Source organism: Lissotriton helveticus, chromosome 4_1, assembly GCF_964261635.1.
Source record: "Lissotriton helveticus chromosome 4_1, aLisHel1.1, whole genome shotgun sequence".
Taxonomy (NCBI): domain Eukaryota; kingdom Metazoa; phylum Chordata; class Amphibia; order Caudata; family Salamandridae; genus Lissotriton; species Lissotriton helveticus.
The window spans coordinates 147,026,164-147,052,998 of NC_136063.1; the positions used below are offsets into that span (position 1 = coordinate 147,026,164).

At 46.0% G+C, this 26,835-nt stretch overlaps 1 protein-coding gene across 1 annotated transcript in view; it reads left to right on the top strand.

Annotated features, from left to right (window-relative positions):
• LOC144828440 (nmrA-like family domain-containing protein 1) overlaps window positions 1-26,556 on the top strand; it is a 95,298-nt gene extending 68,742 nt beyond the window's left edge. Inside the window, exons 3-5 of the mRNA XM_078686611.1 lie at window positions 11,730-11,979; window positions 13,958-14,148; window positions 24,265-26,556. Coding sequence (XP_078542737.1) covers window positions 11,730-11,979; window positions 13,958-14,148; window positions 24,265-24,444 — 621 coding nt within the window. The 3' untranslated portion in view covers window positions 24,445-26,556. The remainder of the gene's footprint in view (window positions 1-11,729; window positions 11,980-13,957; window positions 14,149-24,264) is intronic.
• The last annotated feature ends 279 nt before the right edge of the window (window positions 26,557-26,835 follow it).

The following is a 26,835-nucleotide window of genomic DNA, read 5'->3' on the forward strand; positions in this document are numbered from 1 at the left end:
CAGTGACCAAGGGCACGATAGTCGAATGCCCACCGATGTGGGGTGATTTCAGGTTGAAGAGGTGAAGCTTGACTCTGCAGGAGGCGTCGACAACAACCAGGAGCTAGATTCAAGCAGTCTCATGAGGGATGTCGAGTGCTGTGGCACTGGTGACCAGATTGGACCCGACAAGCCTTAGCAACAGCAACCCATACAGAAAGTGAAGAAATGCTTCGGTGCGGACCAGCAAGGTCCGAGGGACTCACCAAGTAGTGGAGAGTCAGGGCACATCTGGAGCAACTAGGAAAACCCAATGAAAGTTAATGTTGCCTTCTCAGGGACCCACCAGTCAAACTACCAGGGATTGCGAAGGTACCTTGAGCTAAAACACAAAGGTCCGGCTCACAGAACACTAGTGGAGTGTAGGCCAGCAATCTTTGGGGGAAAAGGTGCTCGGGGTCTGGGCTACAAGTTACCCAATGCACAACCTCAAGGAACGTCGAGAAGCTGATGCCCTTGCAAATGTGCATGGTGACCCAGCACCCTGCCTTCAGGACTGATAAGGCCTGCCATAGGGGTGACTGATAGGTTTCTATGTGTAGTGATTTAAGGTAGATATAGGTAACCTATATCTCAATAAGGGGTGCATGCACCACCTTACCCAGGCTGCAGTAGCAGTCCTGTGGTGTAATTTTGGACGGTTTCCCAGGGGTGGCATAATACATGCTGCAGCCCCTGGTAGGCCTCAGGGGTAACTATGCCCTGGGTATCTAAGCTACCATATACTAGGGACTCATAAGAGTACCCCAGTAACCAAACTGGAGTGTACCTAAAGTACTTGGAATCAATTTAGAGAGGAAAGCAGATAGACTGGGGTCCTGAATAGCAGGATCCCAGCCAAACTAAGTCAAAAACCATCAAAACACCAGGAAAAAAGTGGGGGCAACCATGTAGTCAGATTCCACCTTTCTACATGCATTGTTTGTAGACGCAGGGAGATCAAGTGACTTGCCCAGAATCACATGATGTAGAGTCAAGAGCCAAGGCCAGGATTCAACCCTCGGTCCTCAGGTTCCAAAGTCAGCATATCTAACCACTCTTTCCAAAACCTGGTGTTTAGAGGCTCAATCTATAGGTCAAAAGAGTGTTGTGAAAGTCAAGTCTTGACACACATGATTCGTTAGTCAGGTTGTAACTAGAATGCGCTTTTAAATAGCGCTTTACATCGTCCTTTTGCTTAAGCGCTGTAATAAGTTAGTTTTCTTCATCAGTAAGTTACCACTAGCATGTTTTTATTTTTTATTTATTTCTGATCTATTTGTGGTTAATGCCTATTTAGGTATTCCATTTCTAACTACCCTGCATCTGGAAAGATGCCAGTCTACGGTTCAGCCAATGGCATAGTAGATAAACAGAAGCCTCAATTCTCAGACTGACAACCACAGTCCAAAGAGTTTGAGTTTGTGAGCTGTTATGCCCCTTGAATGAACAAGCCTTAGGACAGACAATAGGACTGTATTTAACATTCTAACTGATACCGCATATTCAAGCAAGGCACATAGGAGAGACCCCATAGGAGCAGACAGCTAGAGCTATAGTTGTAAAGTAGTCCCTCACACATTCCACTGCAAGCACTCGAGGGAGGCAGCAGGATACATCCAAACAGCCAATAGCATGAGGTGAGAGATCACTTCTCCACTGGTCTGAGCCAAGACATGATTGACAAAGCCTCAAGCCAATGGCTGAAAGAGGCTGGTCGAAGTAAGCTAGCAGCTGAAAAGGGTGGACCCAAAGTGCACTTCTTGTGTATTGTTAGCAATAGCTCTGTTTCAAAGCTGCGCTAAAAAGGCATCTCCAGGGTCTCTCAGTGAGTGCAGGAAGCACAGTTGTGCTGCAGATTTCAGCATTGAAAACATGTTCGCTGCTTACTCTTTTAACATGGAGACTGGTGTTTAGAACTCTTTGTCAGACTGCAAAGTTAGATGATTTTAAAGCGTGAACTATGCGAAATCTTTTCTGGGGGTACAGGCAGTATAAAAGGAAAGGCTGTAGCATGTTCAGTTTTTAAATACCTGTAAATTAACTAACTTTATGAAAGTCTAAAACTATATCAGAAGTTATAAAGCACAAATTAAGAACCTTTTTATTTTGTAATTTTGAAGTGTGATGGAAACAAATGAAGAAATCTTGCTTGGTGATGTGCAAATGAAAAATGTTGCAGAAACATGATTGCCACACGTTATCGTTCGAATTGGTTGGGCAAACTGTGTTGTCTGTAAATGACAGTGCAGTACCACACCATGCTTTAGTAGAATGTTTGTGACAGTGTGCACAAAGATGCGCCACCAGCTACATACCACATCCTTATCACTCTCCTGCTGACCGTGTGTGGCTCACTTAATGTACTTGTTGTTTCTGTGAGGCCTGCATTTTTCACTAGCCCCATGAGTTCAGTGACGTAACATTGATGGCAGCACCCGCACTCTGAAAATTGTTCCAGCGCCACTTCATTCTTTTCAGATTTCTTCATGATAATAGATTGCTTTTAAAGGGGCCGTACATCGTGAAGAAAAAGTAGTTCGATTCGCCCAGTGCTGCACCTCGAACAATATTGGTTTGTTTGATAATGTCAGCGGGGTGTTCTCAGATCTATTGTGACATCACTGTTAGACCTGGCATCTTTGGCGTGGTTTCCCCTATCTTTTTGCCTCTACCTCCTGTATTTTTGATGCTGTGCTGGATTTCGTTTTTGCTGGCTTAGATGCTTTGGGCACTTTGCCACTGCTGATCAGTGTCAAAGTGCAAGAAATCCCTGTGTAAATTGTGTTTACTATTGGTTCTCCGTAATTGGTATATTTGTTTTACTAGTAAGCCCCTCGTAAAGTGCACTAAGTGGGCCAGGGCATGTAAATCAAATTCTTCTTGTGGGCCTGCATCACTGGTTGTGCCACCCACATGAGTAGCCCTGAAAATATGTCTCAGGCCTACCACTGCAGTGTCTGTGCGCAGTTTGTTAACTGCCATGTCGACTTGGCAAGTGCACCCACTTGCCAGGCCTTAACTTTCCCTTTTCTTACATGTAAGGCTCCCCTATGATAGGCCTAAGGCACCCCCTGGGCAGGGTGCAGTGTATATGAAAGGTAGGACATGTATCGGTGTGTGTGACATGTCCTGATAGTGAAATACTGCCACAATTTCACTATTTCACTATTAAAAGGCTATCTTGCCGCATAGGATAGAATGGGAAATGCTGTGTAACATCTTACAAGTATAACTTCCTATTGGGACAAGATGGAGAAAAAAAGTTTAGGCTCTCTGAACTCAAAGTTTAATAACACATATTTTAGTAAAGAGGGTTTTTAAATTCTGTGTTTGAAAATCCCACTTGCATTTTCTTGTTTAACCATTCTGTGTGCCTCTGCCTTTTTGTGTATTGACTGTCTGGTTTTCGAGTGACAGGGGCTGGGGATATGCATTCACTGTAGACAGCCACTGGGGGGGTTGATGAGTGCCTGGCCCTTCCTGGATGACTCGGAGCTGAGCTGAATGGGGATTGGCTGCATTTTGAGTGGAGGTAGGTGATTGACTTGCACCTGAATGGGGCCTGCCTCACTTGCACAATGCTGTCTCCACCTCATGTGGTCGTACTGCACGAGTGAGGACAGAACTGGTTTGGACTGGGCTCACAGACCCTTGCACAAAGAGAACAAAGACATTTTGGGGTATAAGTACTAGACCTAAAACCACTGAACTTGAGACTACTTCTGGAATCAAGAGGTCCCTTTGCCAAGAAGAAGAGCTTGAGAAACTGAGAAGAAGTACTATCCCTTTGCTGTGTCCTGTCTGGGGTTGGCCTGCAGTAGCTGCTTCTGCCACGGAAAGGACAAGGACTTTGATGTGTGCTATGTCCCCTCTGCTCGAGGATGATCTCCCAGGGTTTGCGTAGAGCTTGCCTCCTGTTTTGAAGTCTCAGGGATACAAAGACTTCAGCCCCAGGTCCCCTGAACTTCCTTGCTAGGAGTTCTGACCTGCCAAGAGGTGCCTGTGACTGTGTTGGGCCTTTGGAGGTTGTTTCTGCTGTTGGGTGCTGGAAAAGAAACGCAACTACAAGAACATTGACGCATCGCTCTTCTTGTGGCTGTTTTTCTGACGCAGCACCGCTGTGCGAGAAGAATCTCCATGCATCGTCGTGCCGCTCCCGGAACCGACGCAGCACCTGTCGCCGATGCAAGAACTGACGCATCGAGGGATCGCGGCTGAAGAAACCAATGGAGCGCCGTTCCACGCGGCTACATCGATCACCAACGCATCCTGGATTTCCAAGCATTGTACCTGTGCGACAAGTTTTCCAGACGCAACACCTGCAGAATTGAACTGTCTTGGAATCGAGACATCACTTGCTCCTACAGACCGTCATTTGACTCATCACTTCTCGTGCGTGCTGCAGAACTGTCTCATTGCCTCCCCATGGTCTCAGGAACTGACGCATCTCCTTGTTTTTCAAAGCCCCCTCTCTGCGGCTGTTAGAACTTTGTCGCAGCTACAGGTACTTTGAGACAAATCGCGCAGCCATAGTTTTCTATGGTTCACGTTGTTTGAAACCTTTTTAAAGTCATATTCTTATCACATGTATGTTGGGTTTTTGTAGTTTTGGTCTTGTTGAGTTTAGATAAAGATACTTTATTTTTCAAAACTGGCGCAGTGTCCATTTGTGGTTTTATCACTGTATTACTGTGTGTTTTGAGTACTTATACTTTACACATTGCCTTGCCTTTTGGATAAGTCTGTCTGCTCGTGCCAAGCTACCCAAGGGGTGAGCAGGGGTTATCTAAAGTGTGTATCCCCTCACCCTGACTAGAAGTAAGGGTCCCTATTTGGACAAATGTACCTACCTCTGTCAGCTAGAGACCCCCATTTCTAACAATCACTCACTGTCCGGCCCCTTTATTATTATTTTTTTTTAAATGAATCCTAATAAGAAAGGACTGCTACGCATGAGCAAGGACCTGTGACTCCTCCTTGGCCATCAAGTTTGGTTACCCCTTCTGTTCTTAATCAAAGGTAAAACCTTGAGGCGTAATCCTGGATGATGAGTTTTTTACGCACCCGCAGAAAAACACCACCTGCAGCACCCTTTACTATGGTGTCTGCCTGCGTAAACGTGCCTTGACATATCTACCTAAAATGTTACACGCCCCTACTGCCTCATCATGTTTCTATTTTCTAAACTGGACTGCTGCCATAGCCTCTATCTGCTTCTTACTTTGGCCAATTGGAAAAAGTCACAGAGGGCACAAAACCCAGCAGTCTGCCTTCTTTACCATCTTGGATGGTCTGAGCACCTTTCAACTGCACACAGGAAGCTTTACTAGTTGGACCAAGGAGCAACGGATCCAGTTAACATCACTACGCCTCACCCACACATTCGGTCACATCCTAAAACATCACTTGTCTACCAGCTATGGGTATCTGGAAGAGCTCCCCCAACTGGAAGGCATGCATCTTCTGAAACTTCCATGAATAAATCCTTAGTTGGTGGCCTTTTTAAACTTTTGAGAGTATAACTTTGAGGCATTTACTCCTAGCTCTGGGAGATTTTGACTTTCAAGAAAGTCTTGGAATCTTTTCTTTTAACTCTTGGCTTTGACCTTCCCTTTAGGGACTTTTTTAATCGCCAAGAACCCCTCGGGTATTTAGATACTATAATCAAATTAAAACGAATTCTGTGTAGGATTTCCTCTTCAGATATCATCATCAGGACCTGTAAGGGATGTTGCCTGCTGCGGATGGAACATAGCAGTTTATTGCATGTCTGTCTGTAGGAGTGAAAGAATGAAAGTACTGAAGGGTCAACCTGCACTTATAACAGCGGCCACATTATGGCGCTGTTTGTGTAATTCAAAGAAGAGCAGAAGAACTGTTGTTTGTTAACTCAATGTACATTAAAACCAACTAATTCCTGCCACCCAAGCCTTTCTTAAAGATTTTGTCGGTCACAAGCAGTCTGAATCCTCACACTAGGAGCAGTGTGCTGGTTAGCAGTTGTGTAAGTACAGTGGCAATGTGTGGTGCAAACTGTGGTGGCCTCCTGACGAGGGCCCTGGCACTTATTGTTTTAAACACTACAGTAGACTCTCTGCCTTGAACAGGTGCAGCACATGCCATAGGTTCAGCATCTGCAACGCACCTCCACAACAGACTCTCTGCCTTGAACAGGTGCAACACATGCCATAGGTTCAGCATCTGCAACGCACCTCCACAACAGACCCTCTGCCATGAAATGGTACAATACATGCCATAGATTCAGCATCTGCAACGCACCTCCACAACAGACTCTCTGCCTTGAACAGGTGCAACACATGCCATAGGTTCAGCATCTGCAACGCACCTCCACAACAGACCCTCTGCCTTGAACAGGTGCAGCACATGCCATAGGTTCAGCATCTGCAACGCACCTCCACAACAGACTCTCTGCCTTGAACAGGTGCAACACATGCCATAGGTTCAGCATCTGCAACGCACCTCCACAACAGACTCTCTGCCATGAAATGGTACAATACATGCCATAGATTCAGCATCTGCAACGCACCTCCACAACAGACTCTCTGCCATGAAATGGTACAATACATGCCATAGATTCAGCATCTGCAACGCACCTCCACAACAGACTCTCTGCCTTGAACAGGTGCAACACATGCCATAGGTTCAGCATCTGCAACGCACCTCCACAACAGACCCTCTGCCATGAAATGGTACAATACATGCCATAGGTTCAGCATCTGCAACGCACCTCCACAACAGACTCTCTGCCTTGAACAGGTGCAACACATGCCATAGGTTCAGCATCTGCAACGCACCTCCACAACAGATCCTCTGCCATGAAATGGTACAATACATGCCATAGGTTCAGCATCTGCAACGCACCTCCACAACAGACTCTCTGCCTTGAACAGGTGCAACACATGCCATAGGTTCAGCATCTGCAACGCACCTCCACAACAGACCCTCTGCCTTGAACAGGTGCAGCACATGCCATAGGTTCAGCATCTGCAACGCACCTCCACAACAGACCCTCTGCCATGAAATGGTACAATACATGCCATAGATTCAGCATCTGCAACGCACCTCCACAACAGACCCTCTGCCATGAAATGGTACAATACATGCCATAGATTCAGCATCTGCAACGCACCTCCACAACAGACTCTCTGCCTTGAACAGGTGCAACACATGCCATAGGTTCAGTATCTGCAACGCACCTCCACAACAGACTCTCTGCCATGAAATGGTACAATACATGCCATAGATTCAGCATCTGCAACGCACCTCCACAACAGACTCTCTGCCTTGAACAGGTGCAACACATGCCATAGGTTCAGCATCTGCAACGCACCTCCACAACAGACTCTCTGCCATGAAATGGTACAATACATGCCATAGATTCAGCATCTGCAACGCACCTCCACAACAGACTCTCTGCCTTGAACAGGTGCAACACATGCCATAGGTTCAGCATCTGCAACGCACCTCCACAACAGACCCTCTGCCATGAAATGGTACAATACATGCCATAGGTTCAGCATCTGCAACGCACCTCCACAACAGACTCTCTGCCTTGAACAGGTGCAACACATGCCATAGGTTCAGCATCTGCAACGCACCTCCACAACAGATCCTCTGCCATGAAATGGTACAATACATGCCATAGATTCAGCATCTGCAACGCACCTCCACAACAGACCCTCTGCCTTGAACAGGTGCAGCACATGCCATAGGTTCAGCATCTGCAACGCACCTCCACAACAGACTCTCTGCCTTGAACAGGTGCAACACATGCCATAGGTTCAGCATCTGCAACGCACCTCCACAACAGACCCTCTGCCATGAAATGGTACAATACATGCCATAGATTCAGCATCTGCAACGCACGTCCACAACAGACTCTCTGCCATGAAATGGTACAATACATGCCATAGGTTCAGCATCTGCAACGCACCTCCACAACAGACTCTCTGCCTTGAACAGGTGCAACACATGCCATAGGTTCAGCATCTGCAACGCACCTCCACAACAGACTCTCTGCCATGAAATGGTACAATACATGCCATAGATTCAGCATCTGCAACGCACCTCCACAACAGACCCTCTGCCTTGAACAGGTGCAGCACATGCCATAGGTTCAGCATCTGCAACGCACCTCCACAACAGACTCTCTGCCTTGAACAGGTGCAACACATGCCATAGGTTCAGCATCTGCAACGCACCTCCACAACAGACCCTCTGCCATGAAATGGTACAATACATGCCATAGATTCAGCATCTGCAACGCACGTCCACAACAGACTCTCTGCCATGAAATGGTACAATACATCCCATAGGTTCAGCATCTGCAACGCACCTCCACAACAGACTCTCTGCCATGAAATGGTACAATACATGCCATAGATTCAGCATCTGCAACGCACCTCCACAACAGACCCTCTGCCTTGAACAGGTGCAGCACATGCCATAGGTTCAGCATCTGCAACGCACCTCCACAACAGACTCTCTGCCTTGAACAGGTGCAACACATGCCATAGGTTCAGCATCTGCAACGCACCTCCACAACAGACCCTCTGCCATGAAATGGTACAATACATGCCATAGATTCAGCATCTGCAACGCACGTCCACAACAGACTCTCTGCCATGAAATGGTACAATACATGCCATAGATTCAGCATCTGCAACGCACCTCCACAACAGACCCTCTGCCTTGAACAGGTGCAACACATGCCATAGGTTCAGCATCTGCAACGCACCTCCACAACAGACTCTCTGCCATGAAATGGTACAATACATGCCATAGATTCAGCATCTGCAACGCACCTCCACAACAGACCCTCTGCCATGAAATGGTACAATACATGCCATAGATTCAGCATCTGCAACGCACCTCCACAACAGACCCTCTGCCTTGAACAGGTGCAACACATGCCATAGGTTCAGCATCTGCAACGCACCTCCACAACAGACCCTCTGCCATGAAATGGTACAATACATGCCATAGATTCAGCATCTGCAACGCACGTCCACAACAGACTCTCTGCCATGAAATGGTACAATACATGCCATAGATTCAGCATCTGCAACGCACCTCCACAACAGACTCTCTGCCTTGAACAGGTGCAACACATGCCATAGGTTCAGCATCTGCAACGCACCTCCACAACAGACTCTCTGCCATGAAATGGTACAATACATGCCATAGATTCAGCATCTGCAACGCACCTCCACAACAGACTCTCTGCCTTGAACAGGTGCAACACATGCCATAGGTTCAGCATCTGCAACGCACCTCCACAACAGACTCTCTGCCATGAAATGGTACAATACATGCCATAGATTCAGCATCTGCAACGCACCTCCACAACAGACTCTCTGCCTTGAACAGGTGCAACACATGCCATAGGTTCAGCATCTGCAACGCACCTCCACAACAGACTCTCTGCCATGAAATGGTACAATACATGCCATAGATTCAGCATCTGCAACGCACCTCCACAACAGACTCTCTGCCTTGAACAGGTGCAACACATGCCATAGGTTCAGCATCTGCAACGCACCTCCACAACAGACTCTCTGCCATGAAATGGTACAATACATGCCATAGATTCAGCATCTGCAACGCACCTCCACAACAGACCCTCTGCCTTGAACAGGTGCAGCACATGCCATAGGTTCAGCATCTGCAACGCACCTCCACAACAGACCCTCTGCCTTGAACAGGTGCAACACATGCCATAGGTTCAGCATCTGCAACGCACGTCCACAACAGACTCTCTGCCTTGAACAGGTGCAACACATGCCATAGGTTCAGCATCTGCAACGCACCTCCACAACAGACCCTCTGCCATGAAATGGTACAATACATGCCATAGATTCAGCATCTGCAAAGCACCTCCACAACAGACCCTCTGCCATGAAATGGTACAATACATGCCATAGATTCAGCATCTGCAAAGCACCTCCACAACAGACCCTCTGCCTTGAACAGGTGCAACACATGCCATAGGTTCAGCATCTGCAACGCACCTCCACAACAGACCCTCTGCCATGAAATGGTACAATACATGCCATAGATTCAGCATCTGCAACGCACCTCCACAACAGACCCTCTGCCATGAAATGGTACAATACATGCCATAACTTCAGCATCTGCAAAGCACCTTCACAACAGACCCTCTGCCTTGAACAGGTGCAACACATGCCATAGGTTCAGCATCTGCAACGCACCTCCACAACAGACTCTCTGCCATGAAATGGTACAATACATGCCATAGATTCAGCATCTGCAAAGCACCTCCACAACAGACCCTCTGCCTTGAACAGGTGCAACACATGCCATAGGTTCAGCATCTGCAACGCACCTCCACAACAGACCCTCTGCCATGAAATGGTACAATACATGCCATAGATTCAGCATCTGCAACGCACGTCCACAACAGACTCTCTGCCATGAAATGGTACAATACATGCCATAGATTCAGCATCTGCAACGCACCTCCACAACAGACTCTCTGCCATGAAATGGTACAATACATGCCATAGGTTCAGCATCTGCAACGCACCTCCACAACAGACCCTCTGCCTTGAACAGGTGCAGCACATGCCATAGGTTCAGCATCTGCAACGCACCTCCACAACAGACTCTCTGCCATGAAATGGTACAATACATGCCATAGATTCAGCATCTGCAAAGCACCTCCACAGCAGACACATGTCATAGGTTCAACATCTGTAACGCACCTCAACCGCAGACTCTCTGCTCTGAACAGGTGCAACGCATACCATAGATTCAACATCTGCAACGCACCTCCAGAGACTTTTGTGAAGTGAACTGTGTGCCAATCTTGCTCGCATATAGTGGGTGTGAAAGGAAATGCTGTAGGGTGTCAATTTGTTTAACACAACAAAACGTCAGTATCTGTAAATGAACTGTACATATATTTCAAAATATATAAGCGGTTAAGAAAGCATAAATGAAGCAAATGCTTTGTAATTCTGAAGTGTAATGAAAATAAAGATTTTAATAGGATAAGAACAATCAAGACCCTGCACTTGGTGATGCGCACATAAAATCCTGTTTTCACACAGCATAATTTTTTCGTCGTATACTCTGTGCAAATGTAGTGCCCATTTCAATGGACAATCTCCTGCCTGTAAATGTCAGTGCACTACCACATCATGTTTTAGTAATATATTTGCGACAGTGTGCTTCGGAATGCACCACTGGCTACGAAGGACACCTTTAGCATCCTCCTTCTGAAGGGGCGTGGCTCATTTGCAATACGTGTTCTACGTTGACTCTCGGATTTTTCACAGTCCCTATGAGTTCACCGATGTAACACTGATAGCAGCACACCTACTCTGAAAATTGTTCTGGCACCACTGTTGCTGAGAAAGCTGATGACTATTCGCCGTGTTTGTGTAAGGAAAGTTGCACTCTGTCAGTGTGCTAGGGGTCTACAAAGGTGCTGTTAGACATATCACACAGAAGTTATGGGAGATCCTGTAGTATGTATCACTGTATCACTCTGAATGCGGTTGAAGTTTGGAGACTGCGAGTTGCGTAAGGTAGCTGTGAAGCTGGTGTGGTGTGCAGTGTGTGGGAATCATCTATCTTTAAAAATTCCTGTTACTTCTATAAAGAAAAGTCTTCTTGTAAGCATCCATCTTGGGGCTAAGAGACGCCCTCTTTCTTGTCCACAGGGTAAGGCGGTGGCTGACGTAGCGAAGCGGCTGGGCACGAAGCACGTGGTCTACAGCGGGCTGGAGAGCGTGAGCGCCGTCACTGGTGGGAAGCTGGAAGTGCTGCATTTCGACGGCAAGGGGGAGGTGGAGCAGTATTTCTGGAACCAGGAGGTGCCCATGACCAGCGTCCGCATCCCCTTCTACTATGAGAACTTCTTCACCATCATAAAGCCACTCAAGGCGCCAGTTTCAGACGATTACTTCCTGTGTACGTGGTGCTCGCTCTCCAAATAGTAGCATATATGTGGGTTAGGTCTCCCTACCTCTTACGCTCTCTCTACCCAGTAATGCTAACCTGAACCACCACCACCTTCTGTGACTCCAGGCACCTCCTTTAATACGTTGATCATTTATCCCCAATAGTATTTACAATGTGGTTTTATACCACGCTTGCTACCCCAGGATTTGCAGAGCTATTATAATCGGTGCTTCCAAAGCCCAACTTACTGGTACTTGTTTTATTGAAACACGCACTTCGATTACCCAACACAGTGGTCCTTAGATTGTCAAAACAAAAGTTTCTATTCCCCAACTCATTGGTCCAAATTTCATTGACTAGCTGAGATTGAGTTGTGGCTTTTAGTTTACCCATATCTCTGCAGAGGGTGCATGAACCCATTGGGGTATCTTAACTAGCATGTAAGAGTCTTAATGCCCACAGAATCTAGGCCTTTTGAGATATAGACTACAGAAGGCGCCTGTTCAGGATGAGTTGTGTTCTCTGTGTGATCATGAAGAATGTGTGGTTACAGCGTTTAAAGGCTTTATTGCATTCAGTAACTCTAAATGACAGTACCCTTCTTATAAATTTAACACTTACAAGGCACCTTTCTGGTTAAACCAAATAAGCTCTATGCTATCTCACTTCGAAAATGAAACGATGAATTGACCCTGCAGATGGCGCCTTAACCAAGCCAACTATCCCACTGCCACTACATTGCAGATGAAGGGAGAGTGAATGGGAATTAGGAGTATCAGCTGCTACCCCTGACATCCCTTTTCCCCTAATATAACCGAAGTTTGAGGGAGAGTGGTATTTTTATAAAGGCACACCCAGTTGCACTTCCCTAATATTATCTTAACCATTATCATTGTGCTTGGGTGTTCTCTATAGAAAGCGATTCTAATGAATCAACAATTAGGGGTGGGCGGAATTTGCATAATCGCATTACGCAAATCTCCACAAAACTGTAAAAATATCCACGAACACGCATAAATTCCGCAAACACACGGAATTGCTTGTTCGCTGTGCTTTTTTACTGTTCGCAATTGCTGTTTTCGTGCTCGGGGGGGAAATATCTTGCGAACATGCATTTTGAGAACACGAACAAGCAAAAAATGTCAGGCAATTTTGCGTTCTCCGCGGAACGCAAAATTACCCAAATTCTGCAAATTTTGCGAGTGGAACGGAATTTACCGCCCAGGCCTATCAACAATTCCCTATCCCTATATATTCTGCAGGGAAAAATTAAGCCTTTTTGATACTCCTTGGTGTGTTTTTTTTTTTATAAAAGTGCTTGCAATCCCACACTCTCATTAGGTGGCATGCCTCATCATATGGGTGCCCCTTCCCCAGCACCAAGATGCTGTATTGGGAGCTCATCCTGACCTCTTTTTTATTCTTAAAGGAGATTTTGTGAAACATAAAAGGTTGTGAGTTATAGGTTAAAACTGTATTGTGACAGGCACTATTACAGTTTGTTTATTATGGGATGACCCCATCTCATATAAGATCAAAATCAGGAAAGTATTAGAGTGTGGTAACCTTTATGGGACCTTCCCCCCTGCCTTGTTTTGATCAACACATTTCAGCCCGTCAGTGTGCTGTCACATCTATGTGTATTCTTCAGGACTAGACGACCCCTCTAGAATATGTCGTCCCTGTTTAATTACATCTATGTGAGAAGACAAGATTATTGTTGTCCTATCTCTTAATGCCTGTTTGTTCCCATTGGACCAAACAAACTACATAAACTTTCATACTTTCCATGAGCTCGCAGGCCATGCAACATCTCAGAGATTTATGGAGGGAGCAGCGGAAGATACCTCGAATGTTTGTAATAAGTGTTATTTGGAAGAAGAATGTGGGACAATAATAGTTAAAAATAACAAAGTCACCCTCCAAATAAGACAGTGCTGTATTCCCCCAACATTTGTTTCCCTATTTCTCTCTTCTTCTTTTCTAGTGATTCCCATGGGTGATATTCCAATGGATGGTATATCGGTCGCAGACATTGGACCAGCGGTGGCTAAACTCTTTGAGTCTCCACAAGGTTTCCTGGGCAAGCCCGTTGGGCTGACCGCTCAACGTCTGACGATCAAGCAGTACGCGGAGATACTATCCAAGCATATGGGGAAGAAAGTGCTGGAATCCAAGGTGAGTCACGTGCTTGTACAATTAAAATGTGAGATGAAAACAGCGTTTGCCACAATTAACAGAGTTACTTTTTTAATCTATTTTTTATTTACTGGTCTAAAAATATCCCTCTGCAAATTATATGTATTTTACCCACCCTGATGGTAAAAAAAAAAAGAAAATTGGCAGTAACTTCCATACATGCAATTTTTGCCCATTTTGCTGCACGTGCAAACACCCTTTTTTGTGAGCACTTGCAGCCAGCTAAACCCTGGTGGTAAGTACCTTGGTGTGTTTCTCCCTCCCCTAGCTCTCAAATACCCCTTCCTTGCCAGCATGATCAGAACCAATCAAGTTATTTGTTACAATACATCCATCTGTAGACTTGCATTAATTGTACTCTTTGTTTGGAATGAGGCAGGTGACAACTACGTTGGTAAAGTTGTGCTATAGAAAAATTTAAAATAAAAAAATACAAATAAAGTGTGCTCAGCTCCCTAAAGGCATTAGTGCTAAAAGAATCACTGGTCTCCTTTGTGAGTATTATATGCCTACTCCTTGGGTATACATGGCCATATACGTGTGCAGCCAGTTATAAGAAATAAGGAATTGTGACACTCTTGAGTTTCAGGAGAGGGTCAAATTTGTTGGATGAGTGTGTGTTCTCATGGTGTACGTGAATTGGATCTGGATAAATATATTATTTCTAGAAAAAAAGATGCCATTGCAGTAACAAATGTAAAAACATGTGCCAATCAGAAGAGAGAGGCATTGAGTTCACACCCACCAGAGCTCAGAGTTTGATATGTATTCCACTTTGGTCAGAATTGTATCATTAAAGGCAGTTTACATCTCCTGGCTACACAAATGAACATTAGAACATTGGAATGTTGGGAGCTCCACAGAAGACAACAATGAATGGTATAGAACTTGTGTTCCAACATTCCATTACTTGTTTTCTCTTTTCTCCCTGTTTAGTTTAGAACATGGGTACTCACAAACTTTCTCTCGGGGGCCAAATTTACAGTGTGGCTTGTGGTCGAGGGACGCACTGGTGGGGGTGGGGTCAGTGGGGGAGGGGGCAGGGCTAGAGCAGCAAAAAAATACTGACCATGAAGTTGAAGACCGGCCCCTGCAACAGACACCTTCGTCTACTGAGCCACCAGACCTGGCATACACAGCTCTCACACTCACACACTCACACACTCACACACTCACTCACACACTCACTCACTCACTCACACACTCACACACTCACACACTCACTCACTCACTCACTCACACACTCACACACTCTGTCTTTCTGTCTCCCTCCCTCTCTCTCGCCCTCCCTTTGTCTGTCTGCCTCCCTCTCTCTCCCTCTGTCTGTCTCCCTCCCTCTCCCTCTGTCTGTCTCCCTCCCTCCCCCTCCCTCTGTCTGTCTCCCTCCCTCTCTCTCCCTCTGTCTGTCTCCCTCCCTCTGTCTCCCTCTCTCTCCCTCTGTCTGTCTCCCTCCCTCTCTCTCCCTCTGTCTGTCTCCCTCCCTCTCTCTCCCTCTGTCTCCCTCTGTCTGTTGTCTCTCCCTCTCTCTCCCTCTGTCTGTCTCCCTCCCTCTCCCTCCCTCTGTCTGTCTCCCTCCCTCTCTCTCCCTCTGTCTGTCTCCCTCCCTCTCTCTCCCTCTCTCTCCCTCTGTCTGTCTCCCTCCCTCTCTCTCCCTCTGTCTGTCTCCCTCCCTCTCTCTCCCTCTGTCTGTCTCCCTCCCTCTCTCTCCCTCTGTCTCCCTCTGTCTGTTGTCTCTCCCTCTCTCTCCCTCCCTCTCTGTCTCACTCCCTCTCTGTCTCCCTCCCTCTCTGTCTCCCTCCGTCACTGTCTCTCTCCGGCTCTGTCTCCTCTCTGTCTGTCCCTGTCTCTGTCTGGCCCTGTCCCCTCCCTCTGTCTCCCTCTCTGTCTCTCTGTCCCTGTCCATGTCTCTATCTCTATCTGTCTCTGCCTCTATCTGTCTATGTCTGTATGTTTCTGCCCCTATCAGTCTCTGCCCCTATTTGTCTCTGCCTCTGTCAGTCTGTCACGGTCCCTGCCCCTATCGGTCTCTGCCCCTATCTGTCTCTGCCCCGATCGGTCGCTGCCTCTGTCAGTCTGTCCCTGTCTCTGCCTCTACCTGCCCCTGCCTCTATCTGCCCCAGCCTCTATCTGTTTCTGTCCCTATCTGTCTCTACCCCTATCTGTCTCTGCCTCTATCTGTCTCTGCCTCTGTCAGTCTGTCCCTGTCTCTGCCTCTATCTGCCCCTGCCTCTATCTGTCTCTGCCCCTATCTGTCTCTGCCCCTGTCTGCCCCTACCTCTGTTTGTCTGTCCCTGTCTGTCTCTGCCCCTATCTGTCTCTGCCCCTATCTGTCTCTGCCTCTATCTGTCTCTGCCACTCTGCCCCTGTCTGCCCCTGCCCCTGTCTGCCCCTGCCCCTGTCTGCCCCTGCCCCTGTCTGCCCCTGTCTGCCCCTGCCCATGTCTGTCTCTTCCCCTGTTTGTCTCTCGGGCAGTGCACACATACTGTGTCTACACGTCGCCATCACCAGCCCAGAGACAGCCCCCCCCTGTAATGTAAAAGTCAGCTCGTTTTCTTTCAGAATGTGCTGCTTTGTAGGGTTTGTGTCCCACTACTTGGCCTGGGGGTCACAGCTGGCAAGGCACCCCGAGCAGTCAGATCAAAGACCCCTTGGCGCCAGTCATCGGAGTACTTCAAAGGTCTTTAAAAGACCATTTAATTGTTAATGAGGCCTTGTTATATTTGACCTCTTCTTAGCGCCCATGCATCTCCACTCTATGCCTGAAATCACCCGGCCCCCATAAATCAACAACCGTGGTGTTTGCAGACACTTTACAAAAAATAAATATAACACAGGTACAGGTGTGCAAGGTCGGCGGGCCGCACAGGAAGGCTTGCCGGGCCGCTGACGGCCCGCGGGCCGTACTATGAGTACCCGTGGTTTAGAACATTCTACCTTCCGTGAATGGCTAGGTCCTCTCTATTGCTATAGGCTCTCACCTGTGCCTCAGGCCTATAACTTGGGTTCAGGGCCTTTAACAGATGGTATAGCACTTGGCAGTGTGCTAATGCTATTTTACAGAATGCGTGGTTAATAATTGCCCCGCTTCAACTTTGGAGACCATCAGTAGGTTCATGAGGATAAAAGCATTGCACTGAAATCTGTAGATGTGATGATTGCGGAAATGTACACACTAAAGAATACAAAAGAGTGATAGATGGAATGCTCGGATTAGTCTCAGTCACTGGTAATTACTCGGGCCGCATCCCAGTACACCATGCCACCTCAGTTTGAACCCAGCAAGATGAAAATCAGTCTTCACCCTTCTCCAGTGGGAACATTCCAGCCTGAACTATGGTTGGAATGATTCCCAATTGATTTCCAGGGGTAAGACTTATTGTGAGCATCTTCCCACCAGCTTTTGTATGTTTGATGTAATGGACTAGGTGGCCAAGGCCATGCCCCGACATGGGTCTCTTGCTCACGGAGCCACTGGAACCAAGCTACACCCGACAGGAGGACAAAACCAGTCTTAGGTTGCTTACGCTGTGGTTCAGAGATGGACTGTGCCTATTGGAGTAGGTCAAGGCTGATTTCCACATGGCTGGGTCTAATTGGAAGTGGCATGGTGGGCAAAACAACGATGGATTGGAATGCTACCCAGAGCAACCGCTGATGTTTAAGCTTATTGCAAGCATCCTCCCATCAGCTTTTGAGTGTTTTGAGTAATTTGCATTCATGAATTTATAACTTTGATACCATGTGATGTAAGTAAAGTTTGGTGAAAGTACCCGATGTAGTTAAAATGTGTATACTGATGTGAATGCAGAACCTTCATAGTTACTGAGATGTTTAGTCGTGTTGTGGTAATTCCAGTGTGTAATAAAACGGTGTGCAGGAGAATGAGTTCCCTGATGGTAATTTGGAGGGTGGGCTTATTTTCTATGGCACAGTTGAGACGCCGAGAATTTGCTCCCTCAGTACAATTCCTCTCTCTCCCTTTGTGCTGTGAACGTGTGAGTCCATTGCTGGCAAAAGCGTGTTTTAAAAAAACTGGCACAAATGTATTTTGATTTTGCATAGTTTGTCACTTAACTTTGTGAACATGGAGCCTTTCTGCCACAGCATTAAGGCCTTTCCTGTCGAGTTCCCATGGCTGCTCAAGGCCTGGACTCAGTGTAAATCAGTGGCTCCAGCTAAAACTGTGGAGCTCTCCTTGGTCACTCCCATAAATGAGGTTGACTCTGGTAGGCAACGGGGCACCATGGAAGAACTGGAAATGTGGGTACCCGGTGTGTCGGAGCCTCCTAACTCCCAGTATTAGATGGAGGGCTCACCCAACACAGTTCAAGAGGGCGTAGCCCACTGGCACAAGAGCCAAGTGTCCTGGTTCAGGATGCCAGGGGATGCAGGCTGAAGGAGTAACCCCTTTCAGCTGGACCGCAGGGCATTATTCAACATCAGGAGCGCTTGCATCAGGGGTACGCGGGTATGGGGTGCACACACCGGGAGTACAGAGGATGCTGCTTTAGGTTCCCTGAAACGCTAAAACTTTAATCATGGTGAGATGAGAAATTCTGATGATATGAGAATTACTAATAATATGAGAGGATGATGATGAGCTGATGATGAGATGTGCCGATGAGATTAGGTGTTGCACACTTTCAGACACAATCATCCCTACAGGCACAAGTCTGTACGCTTGTACAGTTTTAGGCTCCTCAGATCTCTTGTGCAGGAAAATTTTATAATTAGATTGGTCCTGTGAGTTGGAAGGCGAGACACAAAGATGCTTTGGTACCTGTGCATAGCGAAGTGGCCGTGCAACCTAACATGGTAAACTGATATAATTTATATCACTACGCGGGGTGTAGCGTAGTCAATATTGTTAGGGGATGCGAGTGTGAGATTTCCCCACAAGCGATGATGTCTACCCAACTTTATAGGATAGGAGAGGCTGGAGACACTGGATGGTGGCTTGTGGAACAATAGAGACGGGGATTGAGGAAAAGAGAGATTGCACTTATCCTTAGTGAGACAATTCCTGTACGGACACTGGATGGTGGGAAGGGACAGGGATGATGGTGTACACTTTCACTGATTTTGAAAAGTAAGGCCAGTCATTGTAGGCCCTTAGTGAAATAGTCTGGACTATGTTGTCCACTGTAGTCCAGTACTCCCTCACATCAATATATGGCAGAGAAGCCAAGAAGAACAAGTTGGCAGGGTATGTCCAGACGTGGGTCCCTTGCTCACTCTACCACTGGATTCAAGATAGCCTGGCTTATGAGGGTTATGAACCCGAAACCGGTCCAGGGAAGGCATGGCTTGGCAGTTCGGGCTGGACTGTTCCCATGAGGCACAGGGTCAGACTGATTTGCATATGGCCATGTCTGAACTGGGGTGGCGGAGTGAGCTAAAGAATGGTGATGAATTAAACCCAGATCAGTTGACTGGGTGTGAGTGTTTGATTTGCTCAAGCGCTCTGTCCATCATCCCCTTTGGTATCGCCTTGTCCGCCCTGAATTGGCAGGGTATGCCCAGACGTGGGTCCCTTGCTCACTTTGCCACTGGATTCAAGCAAGCTTGGCTGAAGACGGCTGAAATGCCAGAAGCCGGTCCCAGGATGCTTGTTTCCGGTCCAGGGAAGACATGGCTTGCCAGTTCGGGCTGGACTATTCCCATGAGGCACAGGGTCAGACTGATTTGCATATGGCCATGTCTGAACTGGGGTGGCGGAGTGAGCTAAAGAATGGTGATGAATTACACCCAGATCAGTTGACTAGGTGTGAGTGTTTGATTTGCTCAAGCGCTCTGTCCATCATCCCCTTTGGTATCGCCTTGTCCGCCCTGAATTGGCAGGGTATGCCCAGACGTGGGTCCCTTGCTCACTTTGCCACTGGATTCAAGCAAGCTTGGCTGAAGACGGCTGAAATGCCAGAAGCCGGTCCCAGGATGCTTGTTTCCGGTCCAGGGAAGACATGGCTTGCCAGTTCAGGCTGGACTGTTCCCATGAGGCACAGGGTCAGACTGATTTGCATATGGCCATGTCTGAACTGGGGTGGTGGAGTGAGCTAAAGAATGGTGATGGATTAAACCCAGATCAGTTGACTGGGGGTGAGTGTTTGATTTGCTCAAACGCTCCGTCCATCATCCCCTTTGGTATCGCTAAGAAGAGCAAGCTAGCATGAGCTCATACCTAATATCAGCAGATCAGGCTTAGAGGAAGAAGTGAGAGCTGGGCTTTTAGTAGCCCATGGCCAGTAGCAGACCTTGCTTGGAAGAAGAGAGGAATGACGCATAGCGTGTAATGAGATACGTCTCTTTAAACTCCTGGAAAGGAAAGTTTGAAACTACCTGGACCATAAAACCCTTGCACCAGTGATGGTCTATACAGCAAGAAACCAGCGATCCTGGTTTTCTCCTTTTTTAACAGAAAGTATAGAAATAGTATCACAAATTTGAAGATATAAAGGTTATATGCGTGAATTCGTGGGCTGAAAGGAATTGCAATTTGTTCTGTTCTACTAGGATTTACAGTCCATTGTCTGTTTTTCAAATTATTGTTAATCTGTGGGCTGCCTGTTCTAATTATGTGGCTTTGATGTCATTCTAAGTGTTGGTGGATTAGACTACAAATGTGATATCTAACATTGCATGTAATACTCTGGTATGCGTACATAACCATCCAAGCTATTTTAAGAGGGTTGAAACTGTGACCATTGGTCTGGTTAGTATTTTAATGCCAATTCAGATTAAAAAAAAATATCACAATACAGTGGTTTCTCCTTTGAAATATAAACGAAAAGCAACAACTACAAGACGAAAACACGTCAAACGTATTTTAGGGCTGTTTAGACTATTCCTAAATACTTTTTTTAATACAGATGGAGGCTGAATTGCTATGTTAAAGAAAAAGAATATCGATAATTTCACACAGCATGCTATTTAAGTGCCATCTCCTGGCCCTTCAATAATAACCCAAGCATGCACAGAGATGTCCAGTATTATTCTCTGTTAAAGGTGGCATCCCTTCCTGTAAGTCTTTAAAGAGGGTGGCCACAGCTGGGTTTTGGCAGTGCAAGCTTCCCTCTCTTACAGAACAGATATACCACATGGCTCAGTTGCTAAGCTTCCCTTCTTCACAGAAAGACACCACAGCATCGCTCAAGCATCAGGTACAGCTGGGCTCCAGCAGCCCTCCTGGAACAGGTAGAGCCTGGGCAGAAGTGCAAGCTTCCCTCCTTTACAGAAGCGGTACAGCGTAGTAACACCAGTGCAAGCTTCCCTTCTTGGCTCTATTGAAGAACTATCTTTCTACTGTAACAGAACAGGCAAAGCTCAGGATGTATCCGTCAATCTACCTCCATCCAATAACAGGCGCAGCAGCAGTAGTGCAAACCCCTTGCCTATTTGAAGCAGATGTTTCAGTATAGTTGTGTGGATTACTAAGTGCACCGATGGTTGAGCAAGTAAAATGTTTAAGTATGTACGGTTGAACATAAACATCTGTTAATTCAGAGCCATGATGTGACAAGAGGTGAACGCGCGCTTACAAGTCCATATGTCATATTATGTTACGTTTTGTGTGGAGGGATACATGGCTCTATATATACAGGAGTAAATTCATGGAATAGTGAATGGTGGTATGAGGTGGTGGCCAATTGGGTGAGTTGAGAGGCTGGTTTGCTGTAAATTAATGTTTTGATAAATGCTGAATTTGTGTGGATAGATGGATGAGTAGAATAATGGATAATGCATGTGATAGGAAATGTCTGTGAATTGATGAGTATGCAACTATGACACCAGCAATTGTCTTAAATCATATGCCTCGATATGTCAGAACATTCATTATTTACAGCGCTTCAGAAAGACACAGCATGAAGCGCTATAAGAGCCAATATCTGGGATGTTAATGAACTGCCGGTAAAGTGTTGGTTTGTGCTGTATCTTCAGAGTAGATATGGAACCACCACACACACTGGCCCCGTGACCCACTGTCACACTGTCGTAAAAGATGAGTGACAGTCCATCCAGAGCCTATGTGAAAAGAGTGGTCCAGTGCTGGGGGTTTTGAGACCAGTCTTGGCTTGCAGGTCCTATCTCTTATACTTCTATACACAAGGTTGTTCAGATAGAGAAAAACCTATACTTCAGCAGGGAAAATCAAAATTTGAGAGCCAAATTTAGTATCTGCAGCACTATGTCTTAAGGGGCATATTCATGAGTTCTGGCGCATCTCTGCAAATCAGCAGGGATGCGCCAAAACAAATGCGTCACGGCGGATGCGCCGCATTTACAATGCGGCGCGCCCCGTGGTTCAAGGATAGGCAGATGCGTGACGCATCTCGTGACGTAAGGGCAGCGCATCGCTGGAGTCGCGACGCAAGCACGACGCGACTCCAGCAATGCTCGGGTGTGCCCTATACTTAACGTGCCGCATCAGTCCTTACGCCTGCTTCAAGCAGGCGTAAGGAATTGACGTAGCAGCGTCGCACAAGTGCTGCCTAGATGCGTCACGTTGTAAATGGGTCACAGGGATGCGCCACGTTTACGCCGCCGTTGCGTCACGCAACGGCGGCGTAAACATGATGCAAGTGCCTTGTAAATCTGCGAATAAGTGTTTAAGCACCACACCCAAGGCTTGAGAGGGGCGTGAAGCTCCAATGGTGAGCCTTGGTCGGACCACTGTGCTTATCATCTAAGGCAGCCAGTGCTTTAAGTGGGATGAAAAGGGTGAGGGTATGCAAAAGGGGCCTTGGCAAATTAAGCATAAGTTGGACACTTTCCAAGAGTTATGGCTTAAAACATTAAACTCAACACCCTGTGCTTTACTAATGCCACCTGCCCAGTATTTAGGTGTCTCTCTACGAGTTTCATGTTATTGCATGCAAACATATAACAAAGTAATTGACATATGCCCAAAAACAAGCCAGACGTCTGGGCTTGGCCAATGCTCGTTAGCAGTATTAACAACATGATTTTGTTGTGACTAATTATAATAATTAAAACCGAAATATTTGTATTCTAAAAATGTGAGACTGAATTAAACATTACTTAGATCTGCAGACGGAGTGGGTCGTCTTCAGAGTGGCTCAATCACCTGTTCCTGTTCGCGCCACTTTCTCTCAGTTAGACCCTCCCTTTCACTCTCAATTTATTTCTGAAATTCTCCATATGCATCCCACACATCATCATTTTCCTCTTCACACCGTTTTGTCACTCTCCACTTCTGCACACCCTCCTGTTCATCTCCTCTCTTCACCACCTCCCACCCCACACACAACCCACCAACTCAGATCAAAACACTGCATCTCTTTCCATTTGATGCTGAAAATATGTTGACAGCTGTGTACCTCCTGTGCACACTATGCTATAAGATCACAAAAATAATTGGCACATGAATGACCTCTGCTTGGTCCGTTCACTCTGCAGAGGGGTCAAGAATTGCACATAACCTGAAAATCTGAGATGAATCCGAGCTTCCCCACTTTGAACAAATTGATTGTGTGATCCTTGGCATATATTCTATTTCAAGGAGCCTCCTTTTTCTTAATGATCACATATGAGAACCTCTTTCAGAACTTGGGCCCAGGATGCGTGCAGTAGTTTCTTGTGTTAGGTTTCGCAAACCATAATGTTGCTCCATATATAATAAAAGGCTGGACCACATAGAGTATACACATGACAAATGACTTGCCTGTGAGTTCAATAGTGGTATTGTCATCCGGGCTTGTGGTGGAAGGGGGAGAGAATGTTTTTTAAGTTCATGTTTGAAAGTTATCACCTTTAATATATGCCCACGCAATGCAGTGATATATTCTGATGTACTAAGGTGAAATTGCAAATGAAAAAAAGGCATGTGTAAACCCAACTTTTTGAGAACTTTGCTTTCTTTCCATATTCTTCCTAGTGTTTGTGAAAAATAACTCTGTTCACAAGACTTTGTTTGCACTTTTGCAAACCCATGGTTTACTCCCCCTTTCTGTTGAAATGAGTAGACACCTGTTTCCCACTTAGTCCATGTTGCTGTTAAGCATTTAAGGTAAATGAAATAATATTTGCAATTGAGGGTTTTGATAATTGTATTCTTTTCTCTCTCTAACCTTTCACTAGATTACTCCTGATATGTATGAGAAGTTGGGATTCCCAGGAGCCAAGGAACTTGCTGACATGTTCCGTTACAAGTGGATGAAGCCGTACCGTGATATCGAACTAACACGCCGGCTCAACCCAAATGTCAGAAGCTTTGACCAGTTCCTCTCTGAGAATAAAGAGGGTTTGAAAGATTTATAAAAAAGGAACCTCTTTGTAGAAACCAGGTGAGTATAACTCATGAGCCTGGTCAATGCAGGACCTTTCCCGACTGTCACAGACGCGGAAATGAATTTCCTGACCTCAAGCGAGGTTTAATGCAGCACACATGCAGTACTCTCTGGCAGTTCCGTCCATATACAACTATTCTCAGGTTTGAAACTACTCCTATGTTTACCAGAATCTCTTTACCAGCTGATAGATTCAACGATAATCATCTGCCTTGAAAAAGGCCCAGGCCTGCGTGCCACAAGTGGGCGAAACACGTCTTGACTTTACAGCAAAAGAAAAAAATCTGGAATAACCGAAAGGGAATAAAGAAGCTATATTTTGTTCACTACTTACTGTACCTGTGTTTTCTCTTGCAATCATTCTCACAGATTAAACTACTTTTAAAGTATTATATATAATATCTTGGGCGTTTCCAAAATCTTACAAATAATATTGTTGCTGTTGGACTCTGCCATCTGGGAGTCCTACTTTGCTGAGGTGCCAATCCAGTCCTGGGCCTCAGAAATGGGTTCTTCAGCTGTTTTACTTCAAAATCGACTTTGCGCCTATCGGAACAGACACAGTGTCATTCAGTGCCAACGCAGGGTTGATCTAAGGACATACCTGTGTGGCTTGACGAAGGTTCAGCACCCGACTGAGAGGGCCTGACTGTGAGGCTAGATGACGACGCTTCGACCTGACATCTACGGCGACGTTTGCTCCATCCAAGGTACTTTTTTAACAGACCCTTTATGGGTCTTGTTGCCAGGCTGCCCATCATGGTCGGCCTGAACTTTGGAATTGCCCCTGTCCAGCATGACCTCAAGTAACCTTTTAGCGCTATTGCCTTCTAAGCACTACTTTTTGATTAATTTTGTTTTTAATTCATAACTCTGGTTCTAGTTAATGGATTTTTGTCATTTTGATCTTGATTTTCTTTTAAAATTTTTCCCCATTTTACTAAACCTGTGTGGAGTATTTGTATGGTGTTTTCATTGTGTTAATGTGTGTGTGTTACACAAATACTTTACTCATTGCCTCTTTAGATAAGGCTGACTGCTCTGTGCCAAGCTACCAGAAGATGAGCACGGGTTAGCTTTTAGTGTGTATCTAACTTACCCTGACTAGGATGGTGGTTGCTATTTGGACAGGGTGCGTACCACTGCCAACTAGAGACCCAGTTTCTAACATCCATAACTTGGAAGCATATTAATAAGCACTGATCTGAACAATGTTTATTGTACTGAGGAAAATCAACAACTACAGGCTTCAATTGACATGAACTGTTGGTGAAGTTCACAGTGAGTGGGTCTTGCACAGAAGGGAGAGAGGAGAGGGAAAGGATTGACAATAAGGCGTATGTGGTTGCATTAGGCCAGGATAGAAATGCCATTTTACATGCTCACGTTCTTAAGTTTCCTTCCCTCCTTATCATGATGACATTTGACACATATTCATTTGCGTGCAAATACCGGATAATATTCTTCGAACTCAGCTTTGCTCCCACTTCTACTTTATAGGTACAGTATCAGATACCATGAATATTCTAGACAAGGGCTAAAATATTCACGCAAACTGTTACTTGTTTTGGACGTTCAGCAACAGAGCTAACACAATAACAACAATAGCAGCCTGACTGGGACTTTGACATGGTAACATAAATGCTGTTTATTATATAAATGACCTCAATCCTTTGTTTAGACAGAGGAGCATTTCGCTGGCACTAAGAGGCCGACCCATGCAGGAATTGCAGTCCACCTGATTCCTGTTTGCCTCATGTGAGGGATGCTGCCCAGCTCTCCCCCAAGACAAGCATCCTGATGACGCTTACCCACATGTAATGAGGAGTTGGATCCCCCTACAGGGATTTGACAGTCACTCACCCTGGACACAATATGTTAGGAAGTGCTATGTAGGAGTACAATATATTACAGTACTTATATGCAAACATATTTTCTCTGTAATCAGCAAAATGGTTGAACTGTTTATCTTTTTTACCATTCTCGTAATGGTAATGAGATTATTCAGATTCCTTCTATTGATTATCGCAGCACATATATTTTACTCAAGAATCACAATGCTTCAATAAATATTGAAACTGTATGTTGTGTATTTCTTGTGTATCTCTTTGGGTATGCATGAGTAACCAAAGGAAATGGTTCTAGATCTGTAACCATGATTTCCTTGGGGAGTCAGGGATGTCATGTTCTGAGGTTGCTCATCCATTTGTAAGCCTGTCTGGTTAGGGGTACAGATGGTGAACTGTGAGCTAACAGGACTTAGGCCAACATATCCATATGCTGTGCGTGGAGTCAGTCGCGCACAGTTCTGATGTTTATGTTGTCCAACAAATGCACAGATTTTCTTGGGAAAGTATAAGCC